Below are 14,072 nucleotides of genomic sequence, written 5' to 3'. Positions count from 1 at the left end.
TTGGCGCCATCATAAGAGCACTAAAACAGTTTATTTTATCACATTTTTGAGAGATTTTTTGATTGCACCTGTATTATTTACATAAATTCATGCTATGTAAAAAATACAATTTTGGGTGTATGGCTTCCTGGTTAGCTAGAATCGCTTTTATGGCCTGTTTTATTAAAAGTTTCCAAAATGCCCCAAGGCAATGATTTTGATGTGGGACCATCACCTTACTCAAAAAAAAAGTTAGTGTTTTATCACAAAGTGAACAATTTTAGTAAATATCCACTGAGGCTCTACTATACAAGTATGTACATTTGATAAACTAAATGACTGTTCTAATAAAGAATTAGTATATAAATGACTAGTTTTACAGTTATTGTTTTGTTTGGAGGGAAGAGTCCCTAATATCGTGGTAGACACATAGTTGAGTGTTATTACTAACTAAACACAAACTGAAGTGAAAATTATTCTATATATCCCCATTGTGTTTGCTACATATCAAACACTTCCTGGTTCCACTATGAATTAATGAGTTTTATGAATGCAACTTTTTCCTTGCATTAGCTAACTATAAATATTAAATTTTAGTGCTATAAGGTTTGTGCAGACTAGCTTGAATATGGGAATAGAGACTGTTAAAAACACAGCCTCTTCCCTCCCCACAAACTTGTATGTAGTAAAGTACTGATTTGACTATGTGACCATGTTATGAATGTGTACTATAGTCAATTATTAGCACTTTGAACTGCCATATGTACATATATGCAAAGTATCTACAATACAACAATTATTATTAATCTAATACTTATCACTACATGCGTTACATCAAGTGTTTCTGTAAATTTAATTATCTATATCAAGACACACGGTAGTGTGTCGTGCGGCCCAAGAAGCCGGCGCGCAACCCCGTGAGTATATTGACAGGAAGAAAGAAAACGCAATTTTCGCACCTCCGTAGCTCTGTGCTGCCTTGATGAAACAAGACAAATTTTGCTGTGTAAATTCCCTACAACTTCAGTACTCCACATTCCAAATTTGAGCGAAATCGCTTCAGGAATTCCTGAGATATGCGACTTCAAAATTTGGCTTAGTTTCTTCGTTTTTCTTCTTATTTTTCTTCCTCTTTTCGCACACTTACAAAAACTGCTATAAAACGCGAACGCGTTATCCGATTGCCTTGAAATGTGGCACACCGAAGGGGGGTATAAAGGCGCATCTCGGTACCAACTTTGGCTGGAATACCATAAACAGGCAAAGAGTTATGAGCGATTATGCATGAACAATAACACCAATATGTTGTCACGCCTACAGGGTAAACTGCGTATGGGAAGAAGCTGAAAATCGGTGGGTGAATAGGTTAACTATTAAACCTCAAACCTTTTGTGGTTTGAAAGAAATCGAGCTAAAAACCAGGAAGATACAGCGAAAAAATCAACAGTGTGTAACAATTACGCAATCGAGATTAGCTAATTTTTTATTATTATTTTATTATTATTATTATTATTATGCTTGCCACGCCTACCAAATAAACCACTTGGGGTAATGCTTTGAAAATCGCTGTACAGATGGAGTTATCATCTTAGAAAGGCTCTTCAATGGTGTAGAAGAATCAGACTTAAAGCCACGGAGTTATAACACGAAATCCAACTTGGTGTAGCAAGTGCGAGATCGAGATACCCTAATAGAGCAGTCATCCTAATAGAGCAGTCACTCTGAACAGAATTCAAGAGATCAGTTAGAAATAAGTAACCTGTATAGAGATCAGCTACAAACAAATCACCCTGTAGAGAGTTCAGCTACAAACAATTCACCCTGTTCAGACATCAGTTAGAAGAAGTTTTCTTGTAGAGAGTTCAGTTACAAACAAATCACCCTGTTGAAAGATCAGCTAGAAGATGTCACCTTGTAGATAGTTCAGTTACAAAGAAACCACCATGTAGAGGATTCAGCTACAAACTAGTGACCCTGTAGATACATCAGCTAGAAGAAGTTACCTTGTAGAGAGTTCAGCTACAAAGAAACCATTCTGTAAAGAGCTCAGCTGCAAACAAATCACCTATACAGAATTCAGCTACAAACACATCACCCTGTAGAGAGATCAGCTAGAAGAAGTTACCTTGTAGATCGTTCAGCTACAAACAATTCACCCTGTAGAGAGAGCAATTAGAAGAGTCACTTTGTAGAGTGTTCAGTTACAAAGAAACCACCATGGAGATTTCTGTAATCAATATATGTGACCGGATTTGCGAAAAGGGGTCTTCCACACACATCCAATTCCGTAAACGTTGGAGACTATAACTCAGTGTTCAAGTAACATATTAACCTGACACTTTCACCATGTATTCAGCTATAGTGGTGCTCACCACTGCCCAAATTTCTAGGCAATAGCTCTTTCCAATCTGAAGTTATCAATTGTCAAAGTTGGCAAATTGGATGTGTGTGGAAGACCCCTTTTCGCAAATCCGGTCACATATGTATTATACAGCATATATAATTTGTACATTTACTGATAAAATATTAAAAGTACATCTACTTCATCTTTTCTTCTTCCTGTAGTAAAGAAAAAAACATAGGTTAAAAAAGTCCCAAAGCTGGCCATAGGCCGGCTTTGGGGTATACAAATACAAAAAGAAATGAAATTTAATCCAAAACAGCCAAGCTGTAAAAAAAGTGTGCGGCCCTCAGAAAGGCTATGGTGAAAAAAGATGTGAAATCCAAGGTGGCGGCCAAGAAATGGCTGTGATGGTAGGTTAATGGTAAAAATTTTAATAATGACAATTCAGGTAAATTTTGTGAAGCGGCAAAAAAATTCACCTGAATTGTCGTTATTAAAATTTTTACCATTAACCTACCATCACAGCCATTTCTTGGCCGCCACCTTGGATTTCACATCTTTTTTCACCATAGCCTTTCTGAGGGCCGCACACTTTTTTTACAGCTTGGCTGTTTTGGATTAGATATAATTTTACAAGTGGAAGAAATAAATAAGAATTTTGTAACCTAATAAGGATTGTTACAATAAAAAGTAAAAGAAACAAGGGAGATTATCATCACCTCATGTACAAATTAAATCCCTACTTTAGCCATGAATGTTGGTAAACTGATAGGATGGTTAAAAGCATAGGAATTAAATTTGTATGTCTAACCTTCTAGTTTCTTTATTACAGTCCCTATATACTAGGTTGCAAAATTCCTAATTTTTCCTTCCACTTGTTTGTCTACTGTTATAGCCAAGAGTTTGCATATAACTTGAGACTTCATTTGTGACAAGTTAACACTTCTAAAATATTTCACTAAAGCTGGCTATAGCCTATGTATTTAATGTGGCCTGAGTCTTTGTTTCTTGTGGGTGGTCTTAGACATGTGAAAATTGGGAGTAAGATTTTAATAGTAATTCTAAAAATTTTGCCAACCCAGATGGTTGGTGTGCATAGCATGGTATAAAAAGCCTTCTGCTTGCATATCTTTGGTAATTTGGTCAGTGTCACCATTGAAAATAGTGTATCATTAAATTGTAGTATAGTAGCTGCTACATAGTTGTAATATTAGAGAGTATTGTGGCATTCCTTTGAAGCATATTATTTGGATGAAATAGCTCTTGTGCTACTCTCGGATGTACATGCTCGTTTCTTGTACCACTGAAAAAGTTCTGTGTTCCTACACTACATAAGTATATACACTCCTAAAGGTGATTACTATATAATGTATGATTGGTATTGATAGTGCTGTGGATGTAATTGGCTATCGCAATTGATAACAATAATAAAACTCATTCATGTATAGATGTGAAATTTTGACAGAAACAAAGAGATGAATTTAATCACACCTGTAAAAGTGGGTCTTTGCATCTAAGTATGACACTATGCGATCTTCATCTACATTGAATTCATTAATTTGTCAACTTTGTCAAGATTTCTTCTGTCAATTTTTTTGTACAGTATGTTTTACATTCCAGTTATATAATATGTTACAAATGCTACCAGCACCTTACTTATACAATGATGTACAGTACAGTCATGGTTCAATTTTATGAAGTGAACAGTAAATCATAACAGTACTAGTATGTCTTTAACATGAACTAGTGTCAAATGCTCTTATTGTGTAATGGTTACTGGCAAATGTTATATAAGATGTAAGGGGAAGTATCAAATTCCCAATAGCTATACATAGCAAATTGCCACAAATTCACCTAATTCCTTTGCTGGCAAGTAATTATAGTGACTTGTTTGTGTACAAATAACAGTGTGAAAGTATCAGATTTACTGTAGGTATACAACATTATACTATGAGCTTTGGTATTTGTATGATTAATTATGTATCTATTTAACCTGAAGCAACAACAACAACATACCAGTATATATGTGCTATTCAAAACCATGAAACTATGTGGAACAGTTAAACTACTCTAATAGAACATACAAGAACAAGTAAGCCTGATGCAGATTTGAAATATATTTAAAATCCACTTTCTTAAATAATTTTTATGCATGTGACTATCTTAGCTAAATGTGGGCAGACATTGTTAATCAATTAATTTCTATTTCTTCACGGTTTGAGCATGCACTTTTGTCACAACCAGTTATATACTATTTTGTGAATTTTAGTTACATGTTTTGTAGTAGAAGCTAAATTAAACTATTTCACAATAATATTATGTATATTTATCTTTATGAAATCAGTAGATGGATGTGAACATGGTAATTGCATATTGCAATGGATTTGTAAATGAATTCAAATTGATAAATGTGACTGTTTTGTTAGAGTATTTGGCATGTAGCTTATGTACAGTGGAAATACAAAATTTTGCATAGTCTTATGTAGAATTGTCCTTGTGAAAGTGATTGATATAAAGTAGTACAAATGGGACCAGTATCCGCATCATCATATTACAAGGTGCACTTCAGCTTTGAAAGGTCCCATGGTGTTGACACATCATGATCTAGTGATTTTATATCTAAGCAAATGTCATCCTACATTGTTGTAGTGATTCAGTACAGTTCTGTTAAGTATAGTTGCATTATGCGACATTGAGAATATTATATATATGAATAGATATTGACTTACTATGCTACTGCAATTACTAACAATGTAACATCAAACTGAAGGACTGTTTCAATTCCTCAACATTTTAGTGTTTGTACTCACAAGAATTAGAACTACCTCGATTCTTCTTGAACACATGTAAAAGATACACTGGATTGTAAACTAATCAGTATATATTCAAGATTTATTATTACATACTTTGTCTAAAATTTCATTGTGGCTTTTTGGTACATACATATATGATTAGACTTGACTCACAGTCCATTATCCCCATTTCATGACATTTAACCGTTCATATATAACTTACTATTTTCAAGGAAATATTTAATATGGAACAAATGCTCTAATAGAGCAGTCAAGTAATCTATGAGTAATATTTACATACTTTCTACAATACCACCTCAGAGCTTATAACAAATGATATCAAAAGTTTCCTGGGGGCTGTGACCACAGAATGGCATGTACCAATGCATATTTGTTACTAACTTTGAACACCACTGTGTAATTATCAGGCTTCTACTACGTACCGTGTCAGTGAACAACAAAAGCACTCACCATGATTTGTTATATGTCTAACAGTGTAAGATAGCTATAATACAACAAGTAGAAAATCTAAGATGACCAGCTATGTAGCTGAGTTGCAGCTAACTAGTGGTTTTGAAACAAAGTGCATTTTGAAGTTATAATGAGCATGAAAAAATGACTGTCCAACCTTATGCATCCGTTTCAGATAACAACTTTAAATTACAATTGTCTGTATCCTTACATGTCATAAGGGGGCAACTGCAGCAGTTATGTATTTCAGAACAGATTTATTGTTTTCAGTAACATGCTATTTATAGTATAATAAATAATGCAAAAGCAACTACTATATATTATATATGTTGGGAATAATATCAGTCACTTTAGTTGAAGTATTCACATAATGCAAACTGACTATCAATATAAGAGAAAAGTTTTAAATGGTGGATTGAGCATGTTTAGCTGAGATACAATTATGATTACAATTATCTCTTTACTGGGGCGATTACTCTTCACTGCTTAAGGCTGTTCAAGATACTGTATAAATAAATTCCTTGGTCACACTTACTAAGATATCAGCACCAATTCTGTGTACTTTGGTGGATGAACTATTTTTGCATTGAATAAATGACTGTTCAATTGGAGTACTTTGTTGTGTAGTGTGTCATACAAGCTAAATCAGTACTCCTTAGAACTAAATATTGCATCTCCTTATTTAAAACTAAATTATTTCTTTCTGTTGGTTAGTACTATCGTGCACAATTAAATGTCCTATAGCAAATATATATTGTTTCAATGATTTGTGCATATAAATACCTTATGAATATAGTATATACAAGTTGAGCTGGATCCTGAAAAACAGCCAAAAATGAAAAGTGGATTTTTCTCAAGAGAATGAACATTTCAGCCAACCAAGGTGAAAATAAAAACATTGACAACAGACACACGTGGTTTGACAATTTCAAAAGAGGGATGTAGCAGACACTATGCTTTTATAGCTTCTCCATAGAAATGTATAGCAAAAATTTAGATAATATGTAAAACATTTGAACAAAACTATTATTAGTGGGTCAAGCAGTGCTATATGAAGTTATATGAAGCATATTTCAAGGTCATATGAATTGTACCCATGAGCCCTATCATGTGCCTGCATGGGTGTTGATCATTTTGTGGTTAACTGGTTAAGGCTAGCTTTATGTCCCCCCCCCCCTCATTCTGAGATTCATTCCTACGCCTTTGTTTTGAGGCTCCAGCTCAATGCATACATACTATATATAGTAGTGCTATGCTGCACTAGATAATATGTCATAGCTACTATTGTTTAACATATAACTGTAGGACCACTTTCATTCTTCACACCCAAAACAATCAGAACTTCCTCTCTACACTTGAAGACATGTAAGAATGCAAAACACTCATTGTACAGTGTGTATAATTTACATTTGAAATTTGATATCATTCTTCTCTAATTTGCCACAAACTTAATAGCTATTGAATGAGCAATTACAATAATGCATTGTGGAACATATTTAATGACTTGCTATATATAGTAGTTACAATCTGTAATACAGTATGTGTGTATATGAACAGGGAACAGTCTTAGCCGTGGTGATTAAAGCATTTATAGAAAAAAACCTTTAAAATGTAGAGTTTGTGGATAGAGCAAGGGATAATCTGTCAGCACTTGAAATGTTCCGTAAAGTAATGTGTGCACAGTCTGTAACCTAGAGTTAACTCTTGCTATAACAATGGGAATTAAGCTTCTATTCTATGGCCATGAACTGAAATATCCTGTATATGACAGTGAATAGTTTTCATTGGTCCAAGATATGTAACTTTTCTATTAGCTGCTAGCTATGTGGGTAAGTGCTGTGAGTATCAGTGGTCACCACTGTTCTTGGATGGATGGATATAACAATCATGTTGCATGAACCATGTTGCATTTATCTGAGAAGATGAAGCTATTACTTTGCATAGTAGGATTTGGTTATTAGTATGCACATCCAAAAAACTAATCTGAATACAGGAACATTGAGTAGCTATTGGCTTTAGTGTGTATGCAATGTCACTGGACCGTAGACCATCTGTATACATTCTTGTTATGCAATTGCTTTTAAAATTTACGTATAATTATTATAAATGACATAAAAGTATAAAAATACACAAATCTAATGTTTTACTGAAATTCATTGATCATGTATTATTTAGGGATTAAAACCTTTAAAACATTGCACTCCGTTACAATTCAGTAGTGGCACCACTTGTTATCAGATGTAATCTTAGCTTTTATTGATGAAAACCTGTAGGAACTTTGAGGAGTGTTGCCATCACCATTATGATCTTGTTGTAATCTATCATTCTCTAATTGTTTGATGATGTTTCGTAGACTATCAACATCATTTTTGATTCTCCTGGCTACACTGTTGAGGGGATAATTTCTGTAGAAACATTTCTCTGTTGACCGGATTAGTGATTTAAGTTGTGCATCAGCTTGTAAACAGTCACTTGGCATACAATCACATCCAGTGATGTTCAGCTATACACAACACAAAACCAATATGATAAACTTTGAGTACACACTACATACAGTCCTATAGAACTCATGTTACTATAGTATGTGACCACATGCTGCACATAAAACTTACTAGATGGTAAAGACGAGCAATGTTGTGTTCAAGTTCATTTGCAATACTTGCAAGTTGCATATAGATGTTTCGTTTTCCTGGTAACCTCAGCGGTCTCAACTGCACAAGCATCACTTCTATAATAAATCTTCGGTGAAGGATGAGGCCATGGTAGAACTTTTGTAATAGATCATGTGTGACTTGTTGTGACTCTGGATAGTAGCTCAACTGTATATCATAATTGTTATAACATCCTCCATAAGTCTGCAGAGTTAAAATTAAATATTTCAAAATATATATTGGCAGTCATAAAATACATAGCTAAAATTACATATAAATAAAATGAAATTTGTACCAAATAATAAATCATTTATCTTTTATTAATTGTACACCCTCTTACCTCTGTGTTGTCCGTTAAGATCTTCAGATAATCAGCTGCCATTGATATTATGCTAATCCTAGATTCATCATTGCTTGGGCTTAGCCATTTGGACAAGAAGTTTCCATTGACCATCAAATTTGTACCATTACAGCGACAGTCGGTGGCAGCAGAATCATCAGCAGGTACACCATCACTATTATCTTTTGCTTCAGGTAGCGGGAAGGAACTGGCAGTCATTAACAGCTGCAAGCTACTAGCCAGCACCAACATGAACAGAATGAAATAGATCATTTTTCCCATTGCTTTAACACAGACTTTTATAACTATATCTGTTTTGTTGTAAATCTAGTTGTTCTTCCATTGTAGCACCAGCATATTTATAGGTGTGCTAGTTCTTACTTCTTGTTCTGTTTATACCTACCCGGCGCGCGTTCCGACATAACAGGGAAAATCCCGCTATACTCGAAGGCTATTACGTACTTTTATGGGTTCATGCGTATTGTGTTGCTGATTTCACTTCTTGTTCGTGTAGTAGCTAAGTCAGTGTGATATCACACAATAATTGCTTAACCATAATAAATTCTGATCCCAATGCCGTGTGTTTGAGGTCTTAGCTACGTATGTAGTTATGTTGCATGCATTGGCAAAGCTGGATTTTCATTTTCGGTTTGTTGCAAGACACAAATTTCAGATAGTTGTTAGATAATAGCTAGTAATTGTAAACTATTTTAGTGATCATGTGTTCTGGTTGCTAGCTACTAACCAAAAAAACACTACTTTCCAGCAGTGCTTGATTATGAACCAACACATGTCAGTCTTTTTGGCCGGCACTTTCTGGTGTATCCTTCATACACAATTTCTGCACATGTATCACTGTATAGTGCTATATAACTAGTAAACTGTGCAATACAGTGCTTCCTTCATATTGATTGTTGTTTATTGTTCTCACTCTTGTTTATTGTTTATACGTATCCATTATTTACTCTTAGTATTAGTAAACTGTGCCCTGTTAAATAACTATGTACACCATAGCTACATATATTTTACATCACCACCAACTGAAAGGTGTTTTTGATTACATGCAGTGGTCAATACTTTCCCCAAACACACTGTGGTAGGTATTGTGTACAATAGCTGTGACTACTATAAATAGCATATCAAATACATCTGTTCCAAATTGCATAGTTATGTGCAGTTGGTCTTCTTCAACTTCCTGGTTCAATTAAGAAGTCACTGAAATAGCTAACTAGCTATAACCTATAGTTTGTAGCCTGAACCTATAAAGAAACAAGAGGGATGATTATTAAATAAAAAATGTACAATATAGCGATCAATCAACTAGCTATACTATACGTATCTATCCCCTGACAGTGTATTTTTGCATGCGTTCATGTGTAGAGGTAGTTTTAGGCCTGGTGAGGAATGGCAACACTTCTTCAGTTTCACTGTCAAGTTACAAACAATTGTAATATTATATGTCATCATATTCTACATGCAGCATAGCTCAACTACATAAACAGCGCATACATACATTTACATAGGACAGTTAGACACTACTTTTGCACTGCCACAGATCCTAACTATGGTAGCTACTAAAACAAATTTTGAAATTTAGCATACCAGCTATATGTGACTGGAATAATGTATAACTCATTTGCCACTATGCAACCAGGCTATATGTACCTCAAGAGCATAACTACTTTTATACAATACCACTTATAATATGGAAGTGCTCTAAACCTATCAGAAAGTTAAATGCATGCCCAGAAAAAGGATGAATGTCCTAGACTTGGCAAGAAAACACTGCCTTTGCTTTTATATCACAAGAATTTTACCTGATTACATATGCAGTGCATGTTACATAGCCACGTACGTATCTAAAATAAAGTGATAGTTTTATGCAAAACCATAACTAGTAAGTAAGTAACATTCCCATTATGAAATATGTGTCCACAACTATATTTTTGTGTAGTATTTGCGTTCTTTGTCCATAAAGCAACAAAGACTATAACTTTTTTCATATTATGGTGCTGCCATTTCCTGCTGAACTTACACTATAGCACATTATTAATGAAAAGATAATTGGTATTTCTAAGTTTTCACTTTCCTGCTAGTGGGAATGTTAAAGTATAAGGATCATCCCAAAAGGTAATCACACATAATACACTAGTTGATATGAAAACAATACAAACAAGGTTTCCTCATTAATCAAGCCATATTCAAGCTAACAACAGAAGCCACCTCTTTTTGTAAAAACAATCACAATTTCAGGATATGTACTGTCTATGTTTGTATTAGCTATATAGTGGTAAACACCAAATGTAGCAAAGTTTACAAATTAGTTCTAAAAGTAATGAACTGTACTTAACAGTTATAAAATAATGCTACAGCTACAATCAATTTATTTTTATAGTTAGCTTGAATTGCTTACAGCTTCAACATACATTAAAATAGCCATGCAGAGATGACTAGAGTCAATGCGTAAAAGAGGCAACAACAATGTTATGCTTTCAGAGAAGTTATTCTTCTAATCATGCGTGAAAGCCTAAATTTTAGAATATATACCATAGCATGACATAATTATTCTGGTTTCCACATTCTCATGAAATGTATTCTCCTTTTCCTTGATATATATACCGTATGGAGGGAAACTTTGGCGCCGTTAAAATTTGGCGAATGACCATAAATTCGCCAAATTTTCCCCATCCAAATATTTTCGCTGGTGAAGAAAACAGCAAACCAAGCAAGCCTCAGACCGATGTTCTACTCAACCAAGGGCTACTGGGCCAGGCATCACGCTAGAGCAAGGCTTGCCTCGACTATACCTCACTAAGCAGCTAGCTATATACTCAGCTAGCTAGCTACTGTACACCCTCAAACCTCACTCGAAACGGGCGTGACAAGTAGCAAGTCCTACCATATTAAGTACGATATTCACCATTCCAGAGGGACGGTAGGGTGTAGAACTACTGTTAGTTGATAGCTGACTCCAGGAGCCGGAGAGGCATGGCATTCCCAGTTCGCTTCAAACACAGCAATTCATAATAAAATTAATTAAATAGGGCGTGCGCTTTGCTAATAATTCGCCAAATTTTATTTCGCCAATAGTGATATTTTGTTTCATTCGCCAAATTTTTCCTCCTCCAAAGTTTCCCTCCGTACGGTAGTCTTCCTCCATATTCTCCGAAAATCCAATAACAATGTATACATACGTTAATGTCCGCAACGGGAAAAATGAAGTAGCAAGAAACAAATCCCCGACTATCGTAGTATGTTACCCTTAGTGCCCCATCACTAATACCACCCTTGGTTTGGAACTGAGTTCCCTTGTTGGAGAGACACGCGGATTTTAATATCTCATGTGATTGATCTTTATTTCGTGTGCTCCAAAGAAGATGTCCAGAGCTCCCAGATTCTGAGTGTGATATCAAGTGTTGTTGGCCTACCAAACCATGCATAGAAGTGAGTAAAACTTTGCCTGTGTTTTCCACGGAGGCTGACTTTCTGCGGATGGGTCGAGACAATTTTTCGTTCGAGGTGCTCTACCAGCCAAGAGAAGAGAAGCCAATCCTATCACATAAGATGGTAATGAAGTTGGATGTATAAGTATTCTACACACCAAGTTTGAAAGAGCTGCGACCTTTGTAACCATCTGGCTGGCAGAGATGGAATTTTCAGTGCAATGATTTTCAATGATTTTGGTGGGTTGCCTCCTTCCTACTGTTACAAGCTGTCTTCCATAGGAGCTTTAAATCAGGGAAAGATCCAGAAGAACATCTGAGGCTTCTAAGAAGTGGTCAAATCCTTGACTTGTAAAGTTAAAAGGCCATTGCAAGCTACTACTCTAATAGAACATTCACTCTATTAGAACAACCATGTATAGTCACTACATTTGCCATCTACTATTGGTTGTGTCAATTGAACAGCTGTAGACAAGTTGTTTAGTTAATAAAAGTTGCACAGTCATTATAATATTATTGTATAAATAATATAGAATATAGATACAGATCAAAAACCTTGTGTATCGGTATGTCAATAATCCTGCATAACCTAGCTAGCTAGCAACTTCTTCAATGTTTAGGGCAAAGGCTATAGCTTTAAATCATACTGAAGAACAAAATTATGTATAATTTGCAATGTTTGAGGTGCATATTGTGCACTTTGATATCCTCATGCAATGTGGTTGGGTGTTTTACGTACAAGTAAAGTAGTTCTCCAGAGATGGCATCCCAGACATCCTGCAATGGACATGATGATAAAATCGCTGCTAGTTTTCACTAATTGTTGACATGTGTAGTTACATTTTTATCCAAACACTATAATTGTAGGAGTGCATCTAGCTATAGTTTCATTTGAAACAATGTGGTATATACTTTAAAAACAATTTCCATTTTGTCATTAACACTCTCAATCAAGGTGTTAAAGCACAAAAGTGTTCTAGAATGGAATCCCAGTCCCCTGCCATGTAGTTGATCTCATGCTAGGATCAGCAGTGTTGCACTTCCCTATGTTCTAGTTGCACACTCATCATCTCATTCACATTACTTTGGAAAGCAGTCACCAAAGCTGAATCATCCATGATAGCTGTCAATCTAATGATAGTTCATGGAATGATTGGCAGTATGATTTTAATGCAGGAATAGCAAGGGCAGACATTATTTAAGGGGGGGGGGGGGGGGGGCTGGGGTCTAGATTGATGATGCCATAGTCTAGCTGTAAGTTGAATACCAAAAAAGGTCACTTCCTGTTGACAATAGTTGCCCTCCACCAACTAGACTATATCTCCTTATTTATAACTACATACGTATATGTAGCTTGCTACACTGCTCCTCTAAGAATACTGTGACTGCTTTATTAGAGTATATACTTCAATCTTGACTGTAGTATCTAAATTATTGATGTTATTTAGCTGGGCTCTCCATCACAGTTACAGGGGGGCTAAGCCCCCCATAATTTTTTCACAGGGGTTGCAGCCCCCTTCTCTGCTGCCCCTGAGGAATAGACTGTTTTACCATAAAATTGTGTTAACAACTTTCAAGTGTAGCACAATAAGCACATGCTAAATTTATAATTATGAGCATAAGTAATCACGTTTATCACTGCAATGACTCCTTCATAATTAACTTATAATAATTATCTATATTCACTAGTTGTATTGTGCTCAATAAGTACACAAACTGCCAGGTCTTTCATTTCTTATTCCAGCTCCTGCATACATTTCCCACATCCTATTAAGCTATATGGTGAGGTGTACCACATACTTGTACATTAACCTACCCGCATGCTGTAGGTCACTTCAAGAACAATTGTGTGATTAGTCTATTACATTACACACACACGTAGTTTACAGTAACCAAATCATACATGTGCATGACCATATGCTTAAATAAATTAAATTAGGTCACATAAACTCAATCATCAGTTTCTCATCCATCAATACTCAAAATAGTGCACAAGCTTATAGCCAATTATTTCTTTACAAACTAGTTGGCTGAATTGATACCCCAAATGAT

The 14,072-nt window shown here is 35.2% G+C and overlaps 1 protein-coding gene across 1 annotated transcript; it reads right to left on the bottom strand.

The window, feature by feature from the left end:
* Window positions 1–7,711: 7,711 nt before the first annotated feature.
* On the bottom strand, window positions 7,712–10,247 carry LOC136256341 (uncharacterized). The gene is made up of 3 exons (XM_066049274.1): window positions 8,578–10,247; window positions 8,199–8,441; window positions 7,712–8,089 (listed from the first exon to the last, which is right to left on the bottom strand). The coding sequence occupies exons 1-3, from the start codon at window positions 8,857–8,859 to the stop codon at window positions 7,799–7,801; spliced, it is 816 nt and encodes a 271-aa protein (XP_065905346.1). The 5' UTR covers window positions 8,860–10,247; the 3' UTR covers window positions 7,712–7,798.
* Window positions 10,248–14,072: the final 3,825 nt, after the last annotated feature.

This window comes from Dysidea avara, chromosome 5, assembly GCF_963678975.1.
Source record: "Dysidea avara chromosome 5, odDysAvar1.4, whole genome shotgun sequence".
Taxonomy (NCBI): Eukaryota; Metazoa; Porifera; class Demospongiae; order Dictyoceratida; family Dysideidae; genus Dysidea; species Dysidea avara.
This window is presented reverse-complemented; position numbering and strand designations above follow the sequence as displayed.

Coding starts and splice junctions, on each gene's coding strand:
- LOC136256341 (XM_066049274.1), bottom strand. CDS start 8,859: ATGGGAAAAATGATCTATTTCATTCTGTTCATGTTGGTGCTGGCTAGT. Junction 8,442..8,577: donor TCTTAACGGACAACACAGAG/GTAAGAGGGTGT, acceptor TTAACTCTGCAG/ACTTATGGAGGATGTTATAA. Junction 8,090..8,198: donor TTGCTCGTCTTTACCATCTA/GTAAGTTTTATG, acceptor TGTTGTGTATAG/CTGAACATCACTGGATGTGA.